Below are 26,476 nucleotides of genomic sequence, written 5' to 3'. Positions count from 1 at the left end.
CTGCCACCGCCAGTGACACCAGTGGCTGCAGGATTTTTCTGCAGATTGTTTTGTGAAATTTGGCAGACTGGGGGACTTTTTTTTTTTTTTTTTTTTAACTTTAAATAGCTGTCTCATGGGATAAAATTGCTGGGATGGCAGTCCTAAAGGGACAGGAGTTAACAATTCCACCTTACAGCAAGACGTCTATGTTCAAACTCTGGTTTTCCAGAGTTTAAGTTAACTGGTGATTCTAAACCGTCTGTAGATGTGGACTGAACAGACTATGGTCCTCTTTTCTTTGTGTTAGCTGTGAGGGCCTGGCAACCTGTCCAGTATGTGCTACCTTTTTTTTTTTTCCCCCCCTCAGTGTCACCTGGGATAAGCTCCATCTCCACCACAACCTTGAAATGGAATAAGTGGATGAGTGTATGGCCAGCCAGCCACACGCTGTTCAACCAGCATTTGTCACAAGTCAGTCACTGTGGTTGTGTTGGTCCCTTCTGCCACAACAAAGAAATTATCAACCAAACACAAATATCCTTAGTTTTTGTGCTAGGTTTATTTTTTAAATCTCTTGCCAGGCTCATTGGGCATCCACAACTGTTTATGCCTTCGAGGACTCTTTTGAACTTGGAATAGCAATAGCAGATGTCAGAGGTGTAAAAAAAGACTGGTTCCACCTGTCCCTAAAGTACTGGACCTTTATAAAGGATAACAATGCCAATGACACAAAACCACTAAGGAGTGACTTAAAAAGAAGAAATTGTGGGTCATGGAATCGCTTAAATAAGGTAAGCACAAATGGCCACATATTTTCTATTTACATTGTTAGAGGTTACAATGAAAATATCACATTATTACATAGAAATCCACCTGGTGCCCTACAGCTTTGTCACTGCCAGCCGGACAGCACAGACTCTGTGCAGTCATTTGCAACACTCGAACATCAACTAAACTATAAAACTAAATTAAGTTTAAGCGGGACCAAGTAGGTTTAGACTTAAATGTATGTAAGTGATCGTGTGATTCTAATGCAGCGCTTAGATTCATTTCCAAGGCTGTACTAAACAGTTGTAAGCTGATTAACCAGCAGGTGGCGTTAATGACAGAAAGAAGGCTATAAACCACCTTTTTATGCGAAGAAGAAGAAACGGAAGGACGCAAAGATGGCTCAGGGTTCGCAGAAGTTTAAAGCTCAGCGTCCAGGAAACAAAAAACAACAACAGAGCAAACAGAAAGGCCCGAAGAAAGGAGGTATGGCTCTGATTTCTTACTCTTATGAACCCCGACGATTAAAAATAATAACAATAACGTGTGAAGTATTTTTAGTCGGTCAGCAGCTCCACCATGTGACCCGCCTGTAAACAGCTGAGCACGTTTCAGATTAATTACCTCAAACATGTGGACAGTCTGTCCAGCACGAATACTTAAACGGCACTGAAACCAGTAACCCACTAAAGCCTTTCAAAGGCACACAAAATAAATAAGTACAAATAAAAAAAAATAAGGGGGTTGCGAGTAAAACAGAAACATCAAATTAGCTTCATGCCTTTGTAAACAAGCTAGTGACAGATAGATACGGTATTGATCTAGAATAAAGAATGGAAATAGTACAGTCTACAGGGTGGGCCGTTTATATGGATACACCGTAATAAAATGAGACTGGTTGGTGACATTAAAGTCCTGTTTGTGGCACATTAGTATATGTGAGGGGGCAAACTCCTCAAGATGGGTGGTGACCATGGTGGCCATTTAGAAGTCGGCCATCTTGGATACAACTTTTGTTTTTTCAATTGGAAGAGAGGGCCATGTGACACATCAAACTTCTTGGTAATGTCACAAGAAAAGCAATGGTGTGCTTGGTTTCAACGTAACTTTATTCTTTCATGAGTTATTTACAAGTTTCTCTTTGTTCACAGCCATTGACATGTCGAAGAGGTTAACACGTGAGGAGCGGATCGAAATTGTGTTGATATCTGGTGAACGCAGTAACCGGGTCATTGCAGCAGATTTCAATGCAAGACACCCTATGAGACCACCCATCTCCCATGCTACAGTTAGCAAACTGCTTGCTAAGTTTCGTGAAACTGGTTCAGTGTTGGATTTGCCAAAATGTGGACGCAAGAAAACTGTAACTAATGAAGAAACATCAGTGGCTGTCCTAGCTTCATTCAGCAAGAGCCCACAGCTTAGCACTCGCCGCATGTCACTGGAGAGTGGCATTAGTCGAACATCCCTTCGGCGGATATTAGCTACTCACAAATGGCACCCTGACAAACTGCAGCATCTCAATGAGGATGACCCAGATCAGCGCACAGAATTTGCAGAATAGGCAAAACAAAAATTGGCTGTGAACAAAGAGAAACTTGTAAATAACTCATGAAAGAATAAAGTTACGTTGAAACCAAGCACACCATTGTTTTTCTTGTGACATTACCAATAAGTTTGATGTGTCCTATTGGAAAAAAACAAAAGTTGTATCCAAGATGGCCGACTTCTAAATGGCCACCATGGTCACCACCCATCTTGAGGAGTTTGCCCCCTCACATATACTAATGTGCCACAAACAGGACTTTAATATCACCAACCATTCCCATGTTATTACGGTGTATCCATATAAATGGCCCACCCTGTACAATAAATAAACAGCATAGTTAAAATGCCACAGGTGCATAGTACACAGTGCAAGTAATGATATATAGAACAGTGGCTAAAACGTTATAGAAGAGTGAAAAAAGAGAGTAGTGCACATCATTCTTTTTTTCTATATATATATATATATATATGTGTGTGTGTGTGTGTGTGTGTGTGTGTGTATATATATATATATATATATGTGTATATATATATTATGAATGAAACAGCTGCAAGAAGGCATAACTAAAATGTGACAAAATGTCAGCACTTGGGAGCGAGAGAAGTGTAAACTTACAGACTTAAATTTGATATCAGGGAAAACTGTAAACCATGTGGAGCAACTTGAAGTGTACTTTCTGAGGAAGCTTAGTAAACAGTTTTCTCACGTGTCTTTATTAAAGTCTTAACAAATACATAATGAAAATTTTAAAATATGACCTCAATTAGAGTCACAAATGAAAATAAAACGGTATGCTGTATGCTTGCTGGCCTTTTGAATGACAACACGTGAGTGAACAAATGTCTCAAAAGATGGTGATAACAAACATTCGGCTCAAAATTCACTAAATTCATTAACCGCTGTGATGTCATGGTGGCTACATCCATCTTTCATATACAGACTGTAGTTTTTGCAAGGTATACCAAAAAGCGCTTGAGCTCCATCTGATGGACAAACCTTCAGAGTATCTGAAAAAGGAAAGTTCATCTTTGTGATGCTTTCTGTTATAAAGGGAGGATCATTGCACCGAAGAAGGCTCAAGTGGTTCAGCAGCAGAAGCTGAAGAAGGTGAGGACGACAAGTGACAGGGAATCAGAGGAATTTAACAGTGAGTACAGGTCTGAGCCTGACCCGCTTTAACTTGTCTCCAACTCCTCTGCTGCTCCTTGAAGGGTCTAGAGGTTGCCATCAGGAACAAGATTGAGCAGGAGGTGACCCAGAAGGCCAGCTCCTCCCTCCACAAGCCGCTGAGTGTGATTAAAACTCCCGAGGCTAAAGGAAACCCTGGAGCAGCCCGTCCTGGAACCAGCTCCAAATAAAACCAGCTCGCTACAGACCTGAGTCTTCTAGTTTTATATCACAAATTGATTAAAATTACGTTTTAATGGGTTGCAATTAATATCAAATGTTACGTGTCCTATTGTTTTTTTGTTTTTTTTTCTTTTGACTGCAAGCTGACTTCTATGTTTTTAAGAAGTTAATCCAAACCATTTAGCGATTACACTCACTGGACCATGGAGGTTACATCAAGCTCTTGTGGAGCTATCACAGGATTTTATCTTTTCCTGCAAAGATAAAATCAGAATAGACAGAGGAGACAGATTTTTGGTATTCTGTCAGATTATTCTGTAGTTATCACTGTACAGAAAATTGTATTGTAAAATGTATAAATGGGCTTGATTTGTGTTGATAGATTGTTTTGTCAGCTTGTTTTATAAAACTAAAGATGATCAGTTCACTCTCTCTAATCTGTTGTGAGAATGTTTACACACTGTCAATAACTATGAAACTATCACCACATATATATTTTTTTTAATAATACGAACATTTTTTGGGTGTCACTTTTTTTCTTTCCTTTGACGGTACTTGATCCATGCTTTGTAAGGAGTATAAGAATTTTACAAGGACAGAAGAATCTGTCCTGCTCATGTTCACACTGACAACTTTAAATATGATTGGCAGGTCCCCACAGCCTTTTCCAGATCACAGTGAAAATGTAAACAGGTCAAAGCAGCAAAATCATTTTTAAATGCCTCTCGCCCAGTCAGACTCCAGCCATGCTGACAATAGCTGCATGCTCAGGCATGGTTGCAAGTTTACTGGTGCTTTTCTAACGTAAGCACATGTGTTGTAGTGATTGGAGACAAAATTAGACAGGCAAGACTGAAATGGTTTGGACGTGTGCAGAGGAGGGATGGACAAAGGATGCTGAGAAAGACCGCAGAGAAGGTACAAGAGTTCTCTGTTATGAGGTATTTATTTAAATCCTTTTGCTGGATTTAATTTGTAGCCATGCAGAGGTGCAACATCTACATTTAAGTTTGATAATTATGAGGTTACAACGTTAAAGCTTACTGATAGTATACTGTGCATATAAGGACAGCACTACCTTATGGTTAACATGATCACATATGTTAGATTAATTGCTAAAATACAATCAACAATTGAAGCAGTACAGATTCACCAGCACTTATTTCTAAAGCAGGTCTCTAGTACTAATCCGAGCATGTTTAAAAAGCCTTAACGGCCTCCATGCAGTGATGTGAGCGCAGGAAACGAGGGAAGGAGTCCTTGGCCATCAGACTGTAGATCCTCTGCTGTGCTTTGTTGAATGTGTTGGGACATGGAGAGTCCATCACACTCAGCAGAGCCTCCCGGGTCTCAGCATCCAGGTTTACCTAACGAGGGAAAAGTTATTTAAATAAGTTTTGTTCTTCATCATTTGCTGTTTAGTGATGTGTGCTCCTCTCTACAAACCTCCAGTGGGGCGTCAGGGTTGATAAACTGGTTGTAGATACTGCAGGCCTTGGTCTTCTGCAGGTTTGAAGGGGAAACCCTGTAGTCCTCGCAAGCCAGCCAGAACTGAAGGTTCTCCTCACTGAACTCGGAGCGTAGGAACGCCCGAAAGGCCTGCAAACCACCTGAAGAACAGTTCAGGTTTAGCACAAATTTCAACTAATCGTCTGAGCTTTTCATGTTTTTACTTGGGTACAAAAATTCAAAAATACTGTTCTAAACCCATTTTTACACAGTTCCTATGATAAACTGTGCCACTGGAATTAACCTTGAGTTATTTCATCTTAATTCTCCTTATTCAGCCTTAAATAGTACAAAATATGCAGTTGTCAAACACAGCTGACTGCCTTTCCTTTGATACATACCGTTTTAAATAGTAAGTCAGCATTAGCGACACTAAAAAATAATTTAGCCAATAGTAATATGATGGTTTTCACCATCTAGGATGTTAAGAGTACAGGAGATGTGTATAAAAGTAAAAGTACTCTTACTTTACAATTATTTCTATAAGAACTCAGTAAAAAGCAGTTCAATTAGGATGAACCCCGAATAAATATTACTGTGTCACATTTTTAAAAAGGAAGAACACTACATGTTAATAATAATAATGCCTAATGACTTCACACTTTTAGCAGAAATATCAGTGTATTCTACACAGTAAAAGCACTTTGCTGCCTGTGCAAACAACTGATTAACCTTTCTCAGTAAAGATGTGCTAGAATTAACCAGAAAAAAGGGCCAAATCTCCTTAGCCTTAAGATATTGATTAGTCACTGAACAACAGACTAACATTGATCTGTTTTTCATGTTTTATTGGTAAAGTGGGGATTTGACTTCAGAAGTAAAATAATGTAAATCTTACTTTTGCTGTTTAGCAGAGTTTCCAAGTCTTGCAGAATTCTTCCATCCTGAGTCCTGATAAAAGGGGCACCGACAGTCAGAAATGTAGCTTCAGCTCCTCTGATTTACTCCTTATTCGAAATACAGGTTTCAGTGAACTTACTTGTTCTTGTGATGGGTCTCAGCCAGGTGGCTTAGCTTCACCCGCATCTCTTTTGCCCTGAAACACAGACAAAAGATGTCAAACAAACTCAGGGTTTCATTTATTAATGTAAAACATAATATCAAAAATAAACACTTACTTCTCCAGACATGAGGAAGGCAGGTAGGAGAGCCCCTTACACATTGAAGCTGCTAGTATTAAATGATCTGCAAAGGGAAAATTAACCAAGCTGTATTTGATGAATTATTCCAAACCAGTCTCCTAGAGTCAAGCGTGCTGCTCTTATATACAGCAGTCCGCCTGTGTGCTATCTGATCTGTCAATCTGCTTCGATTAGAACAGCAGGTGTGGCGATGGGAAGTGAATAGAGATTAAAACCGTTGAATGAGAGGCTGTATACGTGCTCAAAGGCCATGTAGTCCTGTCAACAAGAGATACAAACACAGTCAATATATAATACAATAATAGGAAAATCACATGTGTGAGTGTACATGAGTGGTCAGGGTACACTAGTCATCTTGAAAGTGTGTCATAAACAAAACACAGAGTGGGCTGCAGACTTATATCACAGAAGAATAAAGTGATGAGGGAGGAGCAGGTGGACAAGCACAACCACTCATCGCTGGAGAACGTCTGAGATCTGCAGGATGGAGATGATGATGGACAAGCTGGTGGACAAAATTAGAGGAACATCTGGCAAAATCACTAAATAAGGTCCAGCTTTTCTTCTCTGTTTCTAATTTGTTAGTTGGCTGTTTTATAACCCTCTTATGTGGCTCTCTGCAGTCAGTGCTTATCTATATGTCAGTGCAAATAATGTTAAAAAGAGAACTAAAACTTTGTGCCAAATTCTGACCAACTCCATATTACTGTAAATTTGTAAAAATCAAATCAGAGACACATAGAGACAAAAATGCTGCTGTTGAATCAAAACTTCCATTGTTTGAATAATGTGACGTGTGGAAGGCCTGCAGATTACGTCATGCTCCTCCTGAATGAAAAGATGACATTGATTGGTTAAACATTTGCACACATGAGTCACCTAATTTTTAAATACTGGTGTTTCGTTAGACGCTGTGAGGAAAACCCTTTCTGAGCTACTCAGAAAGACCCCCACCTGTGTTCTTGTTCATTGATGTTCTTGTATCACCTGAAGAGAAAAATCATTTATGAATACATATCAGTGCATTCGGTTATCTTCGCTGTTTAATATTATTGACTTGAAAATGCACGAATATCCTCTCTACATGTTAGTGATTCCTTTTTTCCTTCGACCATATGCTAATGCCAGCTGTGATAGGTTATAAAATGTAAACGACTGGCTTTACTTTAAAACATCACAGAAACTCATGGCCTCTGAAAAATGAAGCAAACCAAATTTAAGATGGTAATTTGTGCCTTCCTTAAATTAATTCAGACCCAGAAACGACTCAAGTCTGGCAGGCTCTTACATCGAAACCAATCTCTGAGTAGACTACAAGTTTAGCAAACACTGGGGATTTTCCAGGGAGACTATTTGTGCAACTAGAACTAGATTACTTTTTAGATTATTTCCCATCATCTGCTGATTTTTTATGTAATGTCATTTATTTTAATCTATTTTCAGAGAGCAGAAAAAAAAAGAGCTCAACACAATCACAGCACTGCTACAGATGGAGCGACAGAAAGTTTGAATATTTGTTGAAATAAGAACACTGTTTGCATTTACAGTGTGAGAGAAACCTTTTACTGTCACTCACAAATGTATATACTTGGATGCTTGAGCCTCACTGTGGTAAACTATGTGCACTCAGGCTGTTTTCACGGTCATCTGCTGGAGGAGGAAGGTTTCTCCGTGCTCATCTTCAAGAGGTGCAGGGAAGTAGCAGGAATTTTGTGACATAACTAGTGTGGAAGTCACGTGTGATTTGGAAACTTGAAACCTCCAAACACACTGAAAATAACGAAGAAGGGGACACCTTGTGCCCAACAGCGGAATTGTTGAAATATCTTGAATAATTTTAGGTAATATACTGTGTTAAAAATAAACAGAGAGGGGTTATGCGGGTGAATATTTAAAGTATTTTAAAAAGTCAAACTAGTATAGTTAAAATCCAGCATGCACGAACGTGTCCAGCTTTTAAAAACCGCTCGCAAAGCATTGAAGGTAGAAGAAGCTCATTTAGCAGAATCGTGTCTTTCAGTAATATATATATTATTTTTGCGTCTGTGCAAGCTTTCAGCTTTAAGTCAAGGGATTTCACAAAAGTACTGCATTAACTGTTTAGGAAGTGCCGCCATTTTTAATCATATTGCTCAATAGTAACTGGACAAACTAACATAATTTTAAATATAAGAGATTTGCACTTTAATTACAGTATGACTGTTTGAAAGTCCACTGCGGTGGTGAACAGAGGCAAAACTAAAAACACTGTCATTGTCCAAATACTTATGGACCTAAATGTATTAGCCTATTATAAGCATTAGGGAACCATGGACTGATGATCTTATTATTTATGAATCTGGCCCAGGGGCTCTAGCTGATGTCACGTGAGAAGTCCGTGTCGTAAACAATTAATAATTCTTTTTATTGACGCAAAATAAACTGCCGGCTTCACACTCTGAGTACACCGTGGACGCACACGGATCGGACACTTCAGCAGCAGGCTTCAGCAGCAGCAGCAGCAGGAGGACGATTGCGTGTTTCTGTCGCTTCCTGCTTCCTCAACAAGAGTGTCTGAGAAATCTGCAAGACGCGGCGCTAAGCATTGCAGAACACGGAGACCCCCTGAAGCCAAAGGGAGCCCGCTTGTGTGGTTTCCAGTGCTGTTTTAGGACACGCTCGGCTCCGGACTGAGCGAACCTGCCGGTTTCTCCTGCGTCCTGATCCTCCGCATCCACCCGAGCATGGGCGGCGAGTCGGTCTGCAGATAAACACACCGTGAGTGCGCCTCAAAATGGTCTTGTAGATGTTATAATTAGACCGTAACAGCGTGCGTAACGCTGTGAGGATCAAGTGAAAGCGATTGTCATGTATTTAGAGGATAAAGTACTGTTGTGTATGTGGATGAACCTGTGAGCCGGGGTATTTCATGGCATTCCCAGTTTACCGGTAATAACCAGTAACTCAGTTACTGAGTGTTCGGAGAAATCCCACAGACCTCTACACATCAGCATTAGGTTACAAATTTACTAAACGTTCCACTGGATGCCCACATGCCCTGCTGCTTGCATTCATTTTTCAAAATAGGCTAATCGTAGCCTATCAGATTAACAGGGTGGGCACAATAACAGCGCCTTACACAACTAAGACTGCGTCCTGTGCTACAAACTCAACTACAATACACACTCTGAATCAACTACACATCCACTATGAATAATAGCGTTCAACTGTATTCATTTCAAATGGTGTTTTATAACAGGAACACCATGTAACAGCTACAGTACACCCAGTTTAACCCTGCCAGATGTAATCTTTACCTATCATCAAGGCTTTGTAAACAAAACTGTGACTGATGCCTGTTATCAACAGATACTATATATATGTATATATATATATACATACATATATATATATATATATATGTGTGTGTGTGTGTGTGTGTGTGTGTGTGTATACATAGCCTAAAGGCTTAAGTAACTATGCAGCGTATGTAAAAATATAGAGATAAATAGTAATTTTGTGACTTTCATGATTTTACTCCTCAAAACCTGCCTACAGGTGTTGGGGAATGAGACTACATAGTGTAAAACGCGTATAAAGCCTTGCAGTTTCAGAAGGGGTTTGTCTGAAATACTTTAAGAAAAGCATCACTTGGACCTGAGGGCAAAAAAATGAAGGTTTAAAACTTAGTGAGTTTACATCTGAAGCTTCCTCCTCATCTTATCTCTGCTCAGGGGCATCTAGTTTTGGGTAAAAGCTCGTTGGTGGCAGGAGGAGCCTTTTAGCCTGGAATGAAATGTTTGTTTTTCCTTTGCTGTGTTTCATCCGTAAGTAATTTGTCATAATTAAATTGCCTGAATACATCAGCTTGGTGACTGAATTTTGATTTCACAAAAATAGTGGAGGCTCTACTAGAGGTATAGAGGTGCTACATTCACCTTATACAAATGAAGCCGACCCCACCCTTGGCCTCGCTTTTACACCACTAATTTATTGTATCTAAGTGACAGCTAATGGCGTGCATCAACAAAGGAGGGAAGGCAAAGTGAGGGGAGTCAGCTGTTAACAAATTTAAAGGTTTGCAGAGCACAGCTAACAGGCTTAGAATGGTTTAGCAATTGTTAAAGACAGTGAGCCAGTTTCAGATGTGACACTGCATCTACCAAAATGACCCAGGACAACCTACAACTAACAGTATGAAACACATGGCCTTTCATTTCAGAAACAGTCAGAGAGAGTGAAGCAGCCCCAGGCCCCTCTCCAAATGATCCGCAAAATGTAACACAAACTGAGGTCACATCACAGCAACTCGGAGTATTTCCAAACAATCATTTCTATCCAGAATAGTTTCAGCTGAAAGCTTAGCCACACTAATGCCAAGTGTCTTCATGATATGCTGGACCAGTGACTCTCAGCAATTAGACAGTGAGATTTTCAGGCTGATGAAACAGCATTTTTAAAATACCACAGTGACACTGCTTCTTATTTAAAAAAGAAAATTATGTAGTCACTTTTATGGGTGTGTTTATTTAGCTTTTGCTGTTTGCTGTACACCAGCACGTCTTTGTACACTTACAAAGATTGTCATGTGTTCCAAAACCACCCGATATATATCTGCAAAAACAATAGACTTCCTTATATGATATAGTTAACTTCTGCTTTAAACATGAAATAAATACCAACAGAAAGCGGTTGTTATATATTATTTTATCACACATATCATAAAATTAATTAAATTGAATGGATTTCATTATTCTGTTATTCAACCTACTCAACCAAAGGACTGTAATTGTAGCTAGTTTTCAAACCTTAGTCAGTATCTCACTATGGGGAAGCACCCTCTGGTGTGACTAATCACAGAAGCTACACTACCACCACGTCTATTCAACAGACCAGTCACTGCAAAGACACGAGGTCCGCCTTTATTAAAGTCACTGGCCCCACATGAGGTATTTTCGCTTTCTTCCCCAAGAGCTCCTTAGCAGTCCTGGTCCAGTTTCATCCACTTAGCCGTTCGCTGATACAGCCGTCAAGGTAGTCCATGGATGCGGGTTCCACTTTCATAAACACAAAGAAATTTGGAGACTTATTTAAACTTTCACAATTATCAAGATAATCACATTGTTACAACTTATAGTGTGTCTCAGTGATCTGGGTAGACCTCTAATGTACCTTAGCACTAAACAGGCTGAAAACAGTGCTAGGCTGTAAGAAGGTTAAGAGGCTTATACAGGCTACAGTATGTTACGAGGTGAGGATCCAGACATGGGGAGATTTTAAGGTGGGCAGACTATTGGGCATATCATAGTTTTGTTTTTTATTTTTTTAATCAAATGCAGAATATGAACAGTTCATTATTAGCTACACTGAAAGATACAGATCAAGAAAGGAAGGGGGCCCACAGAGACTGGTTATGAATGGGGTCCAGGGTCCTGCGCTGTGCCCCTGTTTCTGCTTAATATTACATGTGCTGCCTCTGCAAAACCCGCCAACCTCATAACAGCTGTTTGCAGTCGGTTTTAATAATTTTCTCGATTGTTTTTTGATCTCTTTCTTTTCAGCCCATAAGCTTCAGTTTAGTGACCCTAATGGGTTGCAATGCTCTCATTAACAAAACTTAATTTTGATAACTGAATAGTTTGTTGTGCAAATGAAAGTTTGAGGCATTCACAGATAAACAGACATACTGTTCTGTGTCAGGCTGTGGATACTGAACTGGTGCCCCTGTATCTTATCAGCTAACTCTGACTGGTGACCAGTCATGGGACCCCAGCGGACTTGGTTCCCCTGGGTGCACTGCCAGGAGAGTGAATCCTCTAGTCCAGACGAGGAGCGGGAGCAGCGCTGGGCTGAACTCTTTGAACAGCTGGACATCAACAAAGATGGACACATTGACATCCTCGAACTGCGGAGAGGGCTGGCAGACCAGGGGCTTTCCAAAGGCTCAGTAGAGAAGGTAATACAGCAGTATACAGTGATACTGTGCACTACAAATGGGTTCATTTTCTACAGATATTTGCTAGTTCACATTAGACACTTCCCAGTGTCAGTGATCAGACTGTCTCGGTCTTTAGGAGCTGGCCATCTGGGTGGCTGTAGCTCAGGTGGTAGAGCAGGTCACCTACTAACTGGAAGGTTTGCGGTTTGATCCCAGTCTGCTCCAGTCTGCAAGCCAAATATCCTTGGGACACTAACCCCATGTTGCTCTTCGATGCATCCATCGGAGTATGAATTTGTGTGAATGTTAGATAGTAAGCACTTAGAAAAAAGTGCTTGTGTAAAGTGCTTTGAGTGCTCAGATAAAACAGAAAAGCGCTACATAAGAACCAGCCCATTTATCATCAGACACAGTTTTACCATTAAACAGTCAATAAATCATTCCTTATCTGTTCTATGCTCTTTACAAATCTTGTTACCTAACATGCACATGAATAGTGGGCCATTTTGATAAACTACCCTACACTGCAACCTTTCACTTCATTCAGTCTTTACGAGCTGCGTTGACCCAGCATGTAGCTACATTTCTTGGGAGGTGCACATCAGATTACGTGGAATGTTAAACCGTAGGGTTTAAAGGAGTTTCCAGTTACATCATAAATTATGAAGCAGATTTCCCGCTGAAGCATAATTTAAGCACAATATGATTCCTAGCACAGTGGGACAATCATGTTGTCTTCCCAGTCTCATTACACATTTCCACCCAGCTGAATCCTGGAAAAAGGAAAGTTGAGTTCCCAGAAAGTTGATTCTGTTTAACCGGACGTTGAGAAATGCAACGTCCAGGTAAACAGGATCAACGTTCTGGGAACTCAACTTTCCTTAGCTTTATGACTGAGCGTGCAATACGTTTATTCAGGGTGGTTATAGCGAAAATTTTAAACAAGTAGACAAGAATGAAAGTGAAGACATTTCTGCTTTGTATTTCTTTTATTTTAGGTAGTTTTGTAAGTCTGCAATTATGCTTTTGTTATTTTATTTTGTTTTTCCACATCTAATTTTAGTTTAGTTTTAGATGATAACTTTGGTCCCCAGCTGGCCTACTGTCTCTACAGCAGATCATACTCAAGAGAGAATATATCCACCAAAATCCTCCAGCAGGTTTCTACTTTTGGGCTTTGCCATTTGCCATTTTTGTATATTGAAGTCAAGGTGCATTAGAGGACTCATGAGGGCTTGTCTCTGTAAATGGCAAACATAAGTAGAGGGCACTCTGTAGTACCAGCAGCCACTTCACATTAAAGGTCACATCAAGTCAGTTTAGTTGTAAAGAAAGATTTTAAAACCAGATGCTGGTTTCAGACAAAACTTCAGTAATTCAGCTCAAAGTGGCTTTTTTTTCTCATCACTTGCTGCTCTACCGCTGGAAGGCCATTGTTTAACTCAGTGGTTTAACCTGCTTATGCATGGGTTTTTGTGGGAAGGAGAAACTGTCTAAATTTCACCTTCCCGCACAATTTCTATTCATAAAGAACATTCATCTTTCCTCTTCTCTTTACATTAAACAACCAGGAAAGGCAAAATCTCTGCCCTTCTCCCTTTACCTTCTTGTTCCATCTTATCTGCATCCTTACTATTTATGCAGCAGCAGCAGCAGCAGAGAACATCAACAGCATGGATTTGTATTGTGAAAGCACACAGGCTGTCTCTCTCCTCTCAGTCTGTCTTTGAGTGTTTGTTTTGGTAAAAAGTGTCTGGGTCACCGAGAGAACTCATCAGTTCTTCTAGTTCTGCTTCTTCTCTCGTCTGGACTGTGTGAAAACTGTAAGCTGAGCCTTGCTACTCTTTGTGAATTAAGAGGTCTGAAAGCATAATATGGTTTATTTCAGAGTTTAAGGCTTATGTAAGGATAAGATTTAATGTGTGAGTGTCTGTCTGTCTTTGCACACATGTAAAGGGCAGCGGGATGCTATTTTGGTCGAAGGAGCAGGACTTTGTAAGCTGAGATTAGTAACCTTTTGCTCTGTCATATGCTTGATCTCTCTATACATAGATAATTGTCCAAAATTTCTTTTTCTCCTGTAACATTTATCAGTGCTTCTGTGTAATTCCCACTCTACGTTCGGTGTGTTTTGTCACCTGTTTTTCCAAGAATATTTCTGTGATGAGACAGAGTTACCTTTTTAGGTAACTAGACAGGGATTCTTATTGTTATTTGAGCCACTACATAAAGAAAGGTGGACACCAGAGTTTGGGAAAAATGGGTTTTATTTTAAATTATTAGGTAATCTAATAACAGAAGCCAGGAGAACATGACAAGCTCTAGAAAAAAGTGGTGTCTTCTCCAAGCTGAGCTAGAGCATGCTTTTATCGACACTTCATCAGGTGTAGACAATCAGCAGTTAAGCTGAGGCCACAGCCAAAGACTCCTGCACTCAAACTGTAAGGAGAGTAAGGGTTGCAGAGTGGCATAGTAGTCATCCAAACCTTTTGTTTAAAAGAAATCTATTTTGCCCGTCCTTCTTTTTCTTTCATGTATGCCTTTACAAATGTGGACGTTCATAACACACATGGCCAAAATTTCAAATGATAACATCATGATAAAGTCAGCATACATAAATGTAATCACTGTAAGTCATACAGCTCTTACAGTGAACACATAAGCCCTGCCTGACTACTGTTTTCTCTTCATGAGGGGCAGCCAATCAGAATGAAATGGCTTGTTTTAGACTGAGGAGCTGCACACAGATAAATGTCATAGAGTATGTGAAAACTGAAGTCCAAACATTCTTTTTTCTTTTTATATGTTTTCTAAAATTTCAAAACTTCTAGATTGCAAACAACAAATTTTTCTATCTTTTTTTTTTTTTACTTGATAAGATATGAAACTCTGTCAGTTCTGACAAACGAAAATACTCAGCAGATAAATAATTGTTTATAATCAATTACAATTCAGATAAAAACTCCTTTACATTTACACGAAACCATTGATTGATTACAATCCACACAGTGTCATTGCCACAGGGTAAAGATGAAAAAGTTGCGAGCACCACTAAGGAGGTAATATCCACTAATGGATTTAAGGCAAATCGGTGCGTTGTTTATTTGCAGTTTATTCATTAGAAACTGTTTATTAAACTACATTTTGAACACAGTTTTGAGAGATATTAGTAGACAGTGAAGATAACAAACACTGGAAATATTGGAAATGATACTGTTCACACCTTAAATTAACTATTAGCTGGATGTGCGAAGTTAGATTAATAGTTTTAGTTTATAAAGCAGCCTTTTTTACTTTTTAAAACAGATGAACTGATCCTTCTTGGGAGAAATGCATTTCATTTAACACATATTTCCTTGACTGCACAACACCTATCAGCCATATTTGTCCAACAGATGGCAAAGTTTATGTAAAGTCTCAAACCCCAGAGGCTGCTGGAGTTTTGTGAGGAGATATTTCTTTGCTGTCAAGGTCACCTCAGCTCTGTGTGCTCTGATAAGCTGAAGCAACCTTATGCTGTTGTAGAGAACTACAAACACACTGTCTTTGTAGTAATGTGTAGACAGGCTAAAGTCCATTTTTGGTCCAAGTAAAAGTAAAAGTATACTTTTAAGGACCAAGCAGCACTGTGTAATATAAAGCAGGTATTACACTTGTTTAAAGCCTAATTAAGACCTGTTTTTTGTTCTTGACCAAATGTTGTTTTACATCACATGTCCTTGCTGTCAGATCGTGGAGGCCGGAGACACCAACCGTGATGGAGTGCTGGACTTAGAGGAGTTCACTCAGTATCTTCGTAGCCATGAAAAACAGCTTAAAGACATGTTTCGCAGCCTGGACAATAACAACGATGGTCTGTATCAGATCACAAGATGATAGTTTTTGTAATTATCTCACTTGTCTCTCACTCATCCTGTGTGACTTGTGGATATCTGCAGGGCGCATAGATGCAACAGAGATTCAGGTCTGTCTTCGCAACATTGGTGTGAATATTAGCTTGGAGGATGCCAACAGGATTTTGTTAAGGTATGTTATCAATCAGTAATCCATATGGCATTAATAATTCCTAACGATCCCTGTCTATCATCAAATATACTGCCACCATTTCTAATAGGTTGAGCAGCGTGACACTTTCAATATTAAGTCACTGACTATGCTCTATAACCAAACTGGGGAGAATTTTTAGAAGCTGTTCAATCACCTCAGTCACAGTGACCCATTGTTACAGGTTTGTTAGTTACTCTCTAACCTAGAGATTTCGTTTTGTGGAAGTTATAATGTCAATTTTTGCTGGAGTCAATCCTCACTCTGGCCCAGTGATGGAGAGGAGTTATCCATAAAACCTTGATTTTAGCCTCATATTTTAAAAAACTTTCAACTGAGAGTTGAAAACTTGAATATGAAGAGTTCTCCACACTGATGAAACTGAGTCTTTAGAATAGAATAGAATAGAATAGAATAGAATAGAATAGAATAGAATAGAATAACAAAATTGTAGGTGCTCTACACCAACTGTCCTGGGATAAAATATAAATAGTAGACAGCAGGAATAAATAGAAAACAAGAGAAAAATATACAAAAATAAGAGAACGATTGAAACATTGGACAACAAAATAGTTGCAAAGTGCTCAGAAGTAGTGCAAAGAAAAGACTTGGTCTGAAAAGAGTCCATGTGTGAAAGGCCATAGTCATGAAGGTTACTCCGACCATGGCTCAGACTAGGGAGGATTGGTGGGCAGGGGTGGGGTGTGGGCTTTATAGTGTTTCTTGACAGTCCGAATTGCCCAGGGGAGGAAGCTTTGTGAGTCTGGAAGTGTGAGACCTGATTGACCTGAGGCGCCGGCCAGAGGGCAGCAGGTCAAACAGGGGGTGGGTGGGGTGCAAGGGGTCACCTGTGATGGGCCTGGTTTTCCTGAGACAGGAGGAGCTGGCAATGGTCTCAAGGGGTGGCAGAGGGCAGCCAATGATTTTTTGGGCAGTGTTAATTACCCTCTGCGCAGCCTTCCTGTTCTCAGCTGTGACCCCTGCATACCAAACACCCAGGCAGTGCTAGAGCACACTCTTCACTGAGGAGCGGTAGAATGCCAGCGGCAGGTTCTGGTCCAGGTTATTCTTCCTCAGGACATAGAGGAAGTGCAGCCGCTGAACTACTAATAGTAGTAGTAGTAGTAGTTAATAATAATATTAACTTTTATTGATTTACATGAACTTAGTGTGGTTTCAGTCCTCCCATCTGCAGTGGATCTGTGCTCCACCAGGGGTGTCTCACAGTTTATGAACTGCTGCCTTAATGTATCAAATTGGTTTCAGTTAATCAAGAGACACAAAGGAATATTTGTGTCTTCTATTTCAATGTAAAACATAGACTGCATATAAAAGATGTAAGGTGTCTGAAACCTGCAGACATTCTAATGACCAGCAGGGGGCAACAACCCCTTGTCTCCCTTACTCTATGACCCCAGAAAATATTTTAATGACTAGCTTATAGACTCAAATTTGGTTCGGACCACTGCACCACAACCTCATAGAAGGTCCAGGATTTGAATCCATTACAGGGCCTTTCTGTGTGGAGTTTGCATGTTCTTTCTATATCTGCATGATCTCTCCAGCTTCTTCCAACAGTCCAAAGACATGCATTGGGCGAGGTGAACTGGTGACTCAAAATTGCCCATAGGTGTGAATGTGAGTGCGAATGGTTGTCACAGTCTCTCTGTGTTACCTCTGCGATAGATTAGTGACCTGTCTAGGGTGCACCTTGCCTCTCGCCTCATGGCAACTGGGATATGCCCCAGACCTCCTGCACCCTGAATTTGATAAACATAAGAAAATGGATGAATGGATGCATTATTTAAACCAGGTGAAGTCCACACTGCATGTGTCCCTCATTTTCTCAGTCAGTTTCACCGACTGTCAGGTTCAATTTCAAAACACCAAGAAGGAGAAGGAAATGGTCAAAGTTTCAGGAACACCCTCCACTAACCAGAGGGTGATGTCACTGTGGCTTTGGCCATCCTTGTTGTACAGTCTCTGGTGTTTTTCTTTCTATGAATTTTATGACCTTTTTATCTATTTATATTATATTTTAAAAAACATTTTTTATATATGTGTTTCCACAGTATGGACAAGGATGGGACAATGACCATTAACTGGAATGAGTGGCGGGACCACTTCCTGTTTAACCCTATCACTAACATGGAGGAAGTGGCGCGCTATTGGAAACGCTCATTGGTAAAGTCGGAAAAAAATGTATCATACAGTATGCAGTGTGTTTGATACCACTGTTAAGAATTCAAAATATTTTTTTATTCCCCACTCCTTGTTACTTATTTTTTTATACATCTTCTCACCTGCATGGCTTCAGTAGATGGTGGACATCGGTGAGCAGCTGACAGTCCCAGATGAATTTTCAGAAGAGGAAAAGAAGTCTGGGTTTGTCTGGCGGCAGCTGATGGCTGGAGCCATGGCCGGATCTGTATCCCGGACTGGAACGGCCCCTTTAGATCGGCTCAAAGTCTTCCGACAGGTCAGACTGGTGCACTTACAGCCTTATCTCTCTGATGACTCTGAATTCATCCATGTGTTAATGTTTATGTATAAAAGTCTTTTTTGAGCTCTGATGCTTTAATATTGACTTTCTTGCTTTACTCTGCCAGGTACACGGCTCCTCTGATTTTAAAGGGAATGTGCTAAGCAATTTTCAGACGATGGTGAAAGAGGGAGGAATCTGGTCTCTGTGGAGGGGAAATGGAATCAATGTCCTAAAAATTGCCCCGGAGACTGCTATCAAGTTTGCAGCTTATGAACAGGTGGAGAAAACTATGAACACACATTCAATTTTTCACCTTACACTCCTAACTCTTTCAAGGCTTTACCGTGATTCATCATTCTCTTATTATTATTATTTTCCTTTGTCCAAATATTTAAATCTTTCTAAATGATCTATTTAGATCATTGTGAAAAATAAACATATTCTCTTATTTAGAACTGAGGGTCTCTTCTCTCTGTGTCGAATATGAATCCAAACCAGCAGCAGCTAGTTAGGTCAAGATATCGCGGAAGTGAGAAACAGATGCAGGACTTCTCAGGCTATTATTTCCTTCACTGTCCTCTGGTTGCATGGCAACAAGACTGCAGAAAGTCACAATGTTTTTAACCTTCTGTGGTACAAATAAAAAAAGATTTAACTAATGAGAGATGCTTTCCTGAAAATGCTTATTAAATTCTAAAACATGACAGTGTTGTTTCCTCATTAAGCAAATCACCCAAAATGTTGACTTCCTCATTATATATTAATTATACACAATAAACATTTTCCCCTCGCTCGTGCACCAGTTTTACAGTTTTGCATGTACATTTTCCATCTAATTTTGTTTCATAACTGCAATGTAAAATGCTCAATTTAATGGAATTTGCTCAAATGAAATTTACTTGATTGGTATACATTCAGTTTATACTGTCCTTAATCATTAATTATATGAATAAATAAACATTTGATGTTGTATAATCCTGTTGCATTTTAAATTTAAAATTATTCCTTCATGTTTATGAAGGCAAAGAATTTTTTTCTTTGCATCTAAAGCAGGGAAGTGTCTTTACGGGTGTTATGCAGTGGCTTTACTGGTCTGTAAATGTTACACATGAGCTAAAACAGCATAGAGATTCCAGTATTAGACTTCTGTTACCTACTGATCTACTAGAAATTCTGAGAACCACAAACCCTCCAAATCCTGGAGTGCTCACCACTGACCCAATCTGAGGCTCACTCTGTGCTATTTTTGGATTCTATTACTCTCTTTCCTTGCTGTTTCCAGTACCAGGGCTTCAGTTTGGTTTTTTGTTGTTGTTGTTTCTTTTGCGAGGTAGTTTTTCTACAAGTAGTTTAGTTGTTCCAGCATCCAATATTTCCGCTACCTGGGGAAAGCTGCTGATAGCTACCAGTCATCTTTTTTTTTATTTCACAACTCAAGGCTTGAATTTTCTAGGACATTTTGTTGCTTGGTGACATCTTAAAAGCAAAGCTTGCATGGAACAGATGTAAAAGCTGACAGTCATGTTATTCTCATTGTTCAGTTTACTTTTTAATGATACATTAACAATAATTGCCAAAATAATTTGTCTTTCTTCTCTGATTGTACAACCATTTCTCATTATTAACTTAAAAAGTATGTATTTCTGCACAGATCAAGACAATGATGCGCGGCAGTAATGAATCTAAGACTTTAAAAGTACATGAGAGATTCATTGCCGGCTCTTTGGCTGGAGCAACAGCTCAGACAGCCATCTATCCAATGGAGGTAACAGACATAAAAAATCTTTATATATTATTGAGAAAACACATTTTATAGAGTTCATGAAAATGAACAAGTTCTCTCCTTTTGTCTGCTCCTGTTTCTTTTCCTTCTCTCTTTCTTCCCCTCAGGTGTTAAAGACCCGTCTCACACTGAGAAAAACAGGTCAATACTCAGGAATAGCAGACTGTGCCAAACAGATCCTACAGAGAGAAGGCGTCGCAGCCTTCTACAAGGGCTATATACCTAACTTGCTGGGTATTATCCCTTACGCTGGCATCGATCTGGCTGTCTACGAGGTCAGAGAGACATGAAAACGCACAGCTCCCGCTGTGTTTTCCTTAGTCTTGACCTTCTTTTCATGCCTTTTATTCAACAGACTCTGAAGTTTGCTTGGCTGAACAGGAACAGAGGTTTAGTGGACCCAGGGGTCACGGTGCTGGTCGGATGTGGTGCCGTGTCCAGCACTTGTGGACAGCTGGCAAGTTACCCTTTGGCGCTGATCCGTACCCGAATGCAAGCGCAAGGTGAGGATAAGCATGCTCGTACTCACAGTTACAAATAAGTCACAAATCAGAGGAATTTCAACACATGCTGGTGTGCAAAGATAATAATTCATATATGAATTTTATATTTCTAAGTCTTTGATGTGACTCTCCAGGCGATATATATGGTAAAGGATCCTACAAAGCATCAACTGCACATAATCACATAAAGTGGGCAACTCTTTTAGTGTGCTAATACAGCTGAAATGGACAAGTACCACAATATAATCTGATGCCGTCTCGAAGAAATATTGTCATATGCTTTGGTTATTGACAATTACAGTTCTGAGGGGCTGTGCACGTTCTTGGAATAACTGTCTTACGGCTGATTTAGACTTCTGCTGTAAATCTTTGTAAAGCCTACGATGCAACCTACATAAGTGGCCGAATCCTTTAGCAGAATTCATGCTTTCGTGGGGTATTTTATGGGTTAGTTAGTTATATGTTGCCCCAGCCATAATAGAAAGAAATAAAGTGTTGGGTCTTTTTTCCTGTGTCCCTTCTATTTGTTCTGGTCAGGTTCTTTTATTTATAGGCAAACAAATTATTTCCATTTCTTTGGAAATCCACAGGAGAAATCAACAGTACTGAAAAGGCCAATCACAATAGTCACAGGTTGCATCTATGCATCTATGTCATTAGATTTCCAGGGAGAAGCAAATCAGGTTACCATGTACTTATGGCATAAATTTAAAACATAAATTTAAAACAGAATCATAAATCGCCTGTTAGCAAGATGTCTAGCCACCACAGGCTTTTAAACAGTAGCTTGACCAAAAAAAGGAAACAAAGAACATCTTAGTTCAAGGTATATTTCTTAACTCTTTTCCAGAGTCTTTAGCTCAGTTTTCTTTCAACAGAGTTTGCTTAGTGTTTATAACAAGTTCAGAAATATGTAGGATTGACATGTTCAGCTCCATCAGATGAAGACCATATTGTGCCCCTTGTGTTAAAAGTATCTTGATGTGGCTCATCTCTTTTCTCTCCCAACAGCTTCAGTGAAGGGAGCCCCTAAAGTCTCTATGTTGACGTTGCTTCAAAACATTTTGAGCCAGGAGGGCGTTACTGGACTTTATCGAGGAATTTCTCCCAACCTGCTCAAAGTCATCCCCGCTGTGAGCGTGTCCTATGTCGTCTATGAATACACAAGGATATTCCTGGGAGTGGATATAGAGGGTAGGAGGGTAGGAAAAGGAAAGGGATAGCAAAAGGAGAAACTGTGGTGCTTTTTACCTGCAAGCTGTTGGAAGTGCATGGGTAGACAGGCTTTTGAATGATACAAGAGAATGTAAGTCTTTTATTTTGAAGATAAAGATGAGAGAAATCAACATATATACTGTATGTTATATATACAGTATGACGTGATCTGGCAGCTGCTGGAAGCTTTTCACGTGTGATTGCTTTGCAATGCATGCCAGCAGATGTGTGAAAGCTAACAGACTGACATTTTGCTGCTGGAGTGACCTGGACAGACGAGGATTTGCATGAACTTGACTGAGAACAGGTAAAAGGTATAGCCGATCTTGGAAACCATATTATATTGCTACAACATTTTTTTTTTTCTTCCAGGTGGTACTTAGAGAAGATGGAGGGCTGATCCAATTTCCTCATTTGTAAGTGAGAGGAATGATTGGTTACATCGTAACCAATTTTCTCTAAGTAGAGAGACTTACAGGGTCTCCCAGTCCCACATATTTTACATGTAAGGGGTCTGATCTCCCTGGGGATACTCTTTAAGAGACATCACTGATTGGCTATAGAGTCAGAGAACCTAGGTTACAAAGTAACAAACTGTTCTCTTATGTATCAAGGCTCTCTCTCCACCCATTTTCAATGTATATGAGGACTCTGTAAGAAACACGGTTAGGAAACGAAGCAAATGTCGCACAAAATGGCAGCTGAGTATTAGTGTGATTGTAGAGTTCTTCTACACATAAGCATATGCTCATGGTTTTGGTCCAAGATGCTACCAAGGGTTAGCTGCCCCTCCCAAGCACTACGGCTACTTGCAAATGTAAGGAAAGCCACTTGGCTACAGTGAAAAAACAACATCATTCTCAACCATATGTGAGCCATGTGCTACAGAGTCCAGCATGCATTTTTCAATTAATTCACTTTTAGGTAAAAGTGGTAAAAGTGGACAGGTTCGTCCAAAAGGCTCCTGTAAAAAATTTCTGTGAGAAACACATCCTGCAGTAAAGCCCATGAGGTCGTAGAACTCCTCGAGGAAAGACATGCACTCTGCAGGTCCTGGCCTGCCCGTTTAAATGAATACTAGATCATCTCAACAATCCAGTGACAGGTTTCCCCAGGCAGTCTGGTCTGTTACAGACAAGTAGTTCACCTACTGATCTCTGAGCACGAGTCTGAAAAAGATACATCTTGAAAACAAGACCTTAAGGTGAAGTGGAGGGTTTGGATAAAGCACTGCCTGCATAATCTGGCAGCCAGCTGCAACACTACCTGTGTACTGAAAGCTCTGACGTTCTCACAGTCTTTCAGCTGACACCACAACCAGCATGAACACAGAACCATTACCTCCAAATCCCTTGGCAGGACAGCAAAGCATAACACTACAAGCACTTTTGGCAAACCAGGCAGTACAGGTGCTAGTTTATGAGTACCAGCAAAGGTTGTTTTCATGGCTGCAATCAGTCCCCTCAAAGCTAAGAGGGACTTGTAGAAACTGGAGAATGTCAGGGGCTGTGCAGATGAGGGAATCTACCTGTCTCACATTGAACTCCCAGTTTCAACTTTGCTTGAACTACTCCGTAGTCATAAGAACACACCACCCTGTTTGATCAAGAGCCTGGGCCAAAGCTGTGGCTGGAAACTCAGAGGCCAAGCCTAAAGCCTCAGCCTCTGTGAAAAGGAATGATAAAGGTTGCTAACATACAGACCTGATGACCACAATGATGAGGGTCACTCAACCTAAACTCTTTGCAGGAGGATATGGAGGCGAGTAAAGTGAGGCAGGTCAAATAGAAGGCCACTAAGGCCACGGATGTGCCACTGTGCAGTTAGGTGACTGAAAACACAACCCAGCGACACAAAGCTCCGGTCACCTGGGTCCTCTGAAACTGGCTGGGCTGGTGTAGCCTGTGGTGTCTTTAGGATACATTCTTCACAGCCTTGTGGGTGCATTCTTGACACTTCCTCTTGAGCCTGCTGTAACATCAAGGTTGCATTTGACTTGAACAAAGTTGATGGTACAATCTTTTGGACAGGCAGACCTGTCTTCACATCTTTTCTTACCAAGCAAGTGGAAACTTCTGCTAATCACAATTACACAAACAATAGACACAAACACTCAATGCAAGTTGAAGAAACTGTAACACAGTGGTCACGGGAAACACACCACACGACTCCAGACTCTCAGTTTCAACTGTGCAAGCACCGTTTATTCTCACAATTAGTGATTTAGTGGTCACACTTTACAGCGCCCTTTCCTCCATCTGCGTCGCTCTGATTTCTCTCTCTGCTTCACACCACCGGTCCCAACGTCCTACTGTGTAAATAAGGGAGGTCATGATTAGCTGATGACTGGCAGCAGTGCCAATCAGGCGCCCCTGGCACTGCCCCTGAACCCTCTGCTCCACCCCTCCCCTGCCGCTGCACCACAAACCACACCCTGCCACCATACTCATGTTTTCTGGACTCCATGGAAATCAAGTTATTAAAAAGCCCTGCACACATTGCACTTATACTGCGGTATTGCCAACCATTGTGTGTACACCACAGGTGATGTGTCTTAAACAGTATACACAGTAACTGAGCTGGGGGGATCAGTCCTTGTACATGTGGAATATGTAGGGTGGAGGTACACTCCTGACTTAAAAGGGCCACAATTAGTAAAGCAAAGCAATAGGTAATGAAAAAACTACTGAACTTAAACCATTAAATGATTTTGTGTACAAAAGCGAAATGGGGCTGGTGAAAACAGGAGAAGAGGCACTCTGTCATGCATTTCCTAGAAGAGTTACTACTGAATAAAGCACACCCAAAGACTTCATGGTTTACAGAAGATGAACTGCCAAAGCAATATCAAGGAGCACAGATTGTTTCAGATAACTTCTTCGGCAAAATGCTCATGGGTAACATCACTGTTCTTATGCAGAGAAGTATTTGAATGCTTTCTTACTACATGGGCCAGTGCCATATACATTATTTTCATAAACACTATACTAAGACTTATCTTTGTCTGTATCATGAAACAATAATAGTATTTAATGCCTGTGAACATTTTTTCTCAGTATTCAAAATATGTATGAATGAAAAATAAAATGAAAGCAGTGAACTAAAAAAACTTTGTAATTTGTTTTTATTGAATGCTCCTTGTATTTGATGACTGTGTGTTAAAAGATGTAATCAGACTTTAATAACACTCCTACTAAACCCCAGCTTGTTATTTTTACCTGATATACAGCAATTATGCAATTAAATTCAAATGTAATTAATTGTGGGGTTTGTTCTTACCGTTTCCTATGAGAAGTAATTCTTTTGTGAATTTCCAAATAATTTCCTGCAGTTATCCAGGAGAGCACTTCATTGCAGTCTAGAAGCTGTTGAACGCCAGTGAAGACATTTTTATTCTGCACTGAGTTTTTAAATTTTTCCAAACCTTTGAAATTGTCAGATTTTTCTTGATTTGCAATACAATATGAGGATTTTTTAAATTCAGAATTCTGGACCTTACAGTATATAATTTAGTTCTTCTAAAGGTCAAGACTGTTCAATTGGGACACTAGTTGATAATAATGAAGGAAGAGGATTACCTCCAAATTCTTCAATTTCACCTCAGATCAATAGCTACACAGTTCAAACTCGGACACAGTTGGGTGTTTCAACACGACACTGATCCCAAACACATATTGAAACTGGTGCAGGAATGGATAAAGCAGGCAATAAACATAAAAGCAAAAAACAGACTCAATAGAAGCTTCTACCCACAGGCTGTCAAACATGCCCTACCTCCAACCTGATTGAAGGTTAACTGCACTGCCAAGACTCATGGACATTACACTTTTACACTCTTTCTTGTGTAAATGTAAATACCTGTGTTATTCTGTAGATACTTATGTTATTGTGTATTACACACAATGGAAAGATGCCAAACTGTGTTTCATTGTTCTTGTAACAGTGACAATAAAAAGCTATTCTATTCTATTCTATTCTATTCTATTCTATTCTATTCTATTCTATTCTAAAGCTCCTAGAATGGCCTCCCCAAAGTTCTAAACTCTATTGAAAATGGATCTGTGCCAGGAAACCAACCAGTTTAAATGAACTCCAATTCTGCCAAGAAGAGTTGTTTGGCCGAGGTGCATCTTGCTAAGGCACTAAGCAAGTTTTTATTTTTTAAAGTCATGAAAGATGTATGCTGTACAATCACGTCACCTTGGAAGATTTAAAGAAATCATCAAAAA

General features: G+C 40.0%; 3 protein-coding genes across 5 annotated transcripts; 2 read left to right on the top strand and 1 right to left on the bottom strand.

Annotated features, from left to right (window-relative positions):
- The first annotated feature begins 1,080 nt into the window (after positions 1-1,080).
- Positions 1,081-4,071, top strand: lg6h19orf53 (linkage group 6 C19orf53 homolog). The gene is made up of 3 exons (XM_003455758.5): positions 1,081-1,236; positions 3,351-3,406; positions 3,511-4,071. The coding sequence occupies exons 1-3, from the start codon at positions 1,149-1,151 to the stop codon at positions 3,655-3,657; spliced, it is 291 nt and encodes a 96-aa protein (XP_003455806.1). The 5' UTR covers positions 1,081-1,148; the 3' UTR covers positions 3,658-4,071.
- Positions 3,521-11,312, bottom strand: si:ch211-196h16.12 (regulator of G-protein signaling 5). Of its 2 annotated transcripts, none has more exons than XM_019359628.2 (6): positions 11,173-11,312; positions 6,277-6,343; positions 6,138-6,194; positions 5,997-6,049; positions 5,096-5,259; positions 3,521-5,016 (listed from the first exon to the last, which is right to left on the bottom strand). In XM_019359628.2, exons 2-6 carry the CDS (start codon positions 6,318-6,320, stop codon positions 4,849-4,851), a joined length of 486 nt encoding a protein of 161 aa, XP_019215173.1. In that variant the 5' UTR covers positions 6,321-6,343; positions 11,173-11,312; the 3' UTR covers positions 3,521-4,848. The 2 variants fall into 2 exon arrangements, with proteins under 2 accessions (XP_019215173.1, XP_013119879.1); XM_013264425.3 differs by lacking the exon at positions 11,173-11,312 and adding an exon at positions 7,877-8,245.
- On the top strand, positions 8,766-25,356 carry slc25a23a (solute carrier family 25 member 23a). 2 transcript variants are annotated; one of them, XM_003455803.5, is made up of 12 exons: positions 8,766-9,057; positions 12,018-12,235; positions 15,947-16,070; positions 16,156-16,243; positions 18,334-18,445; positions 18,582-18,740; positions 18,871-19,023; positions 20,398-20,511; positions 20,637-20,804; positions 20,885-21,032; positions 22,044-22,226; positions 22,620-25,356. In XM_003455803.5, exons 2-12 carry the CDS (start codon positions 12,041-12,043, stop codon positions 22,628-22,630), a joined length of 1,455 nt encoding a protein of 484 aa, XP_003455851.1. In that variant the 5' UTR covers positions 8,766-9,057; positions 12,018-12,040; the 3' UTR covers positions 22,631-25,356. The 2 variants fall into 2 exon arrangements, with proteins under 2 accessions (XP_003455851.1, XP_019215172.1); XM_019359627.2 differs by having other exon boundaries at positions 22,044-25,356.
- The last annotated feature ends 1,120 nt before the right edge of the window (positions 25,357-26,476 follow it).

The sequence above is a fragment of the Oreochromis niloticus genome, linkage group LG6 (assembly GCF_001858045.2).
Source record: "Oreochromis niloticus isolate F11D_XX linkage group LG6, O_niloticus_UMD_NMBU, whole genome shotgun sequence".
NCBI lineage: Eukaryota > Metazoa > Chordata > Actinopteri > Cichliformes > Cichlidae > Oreochromis > Oreochromis niloticus.
The sequence above is the reverse complement of the archived record's forward strand: the minus strand, read 5'-3'. Positions and strand labels throughout refer to the sequence as shown.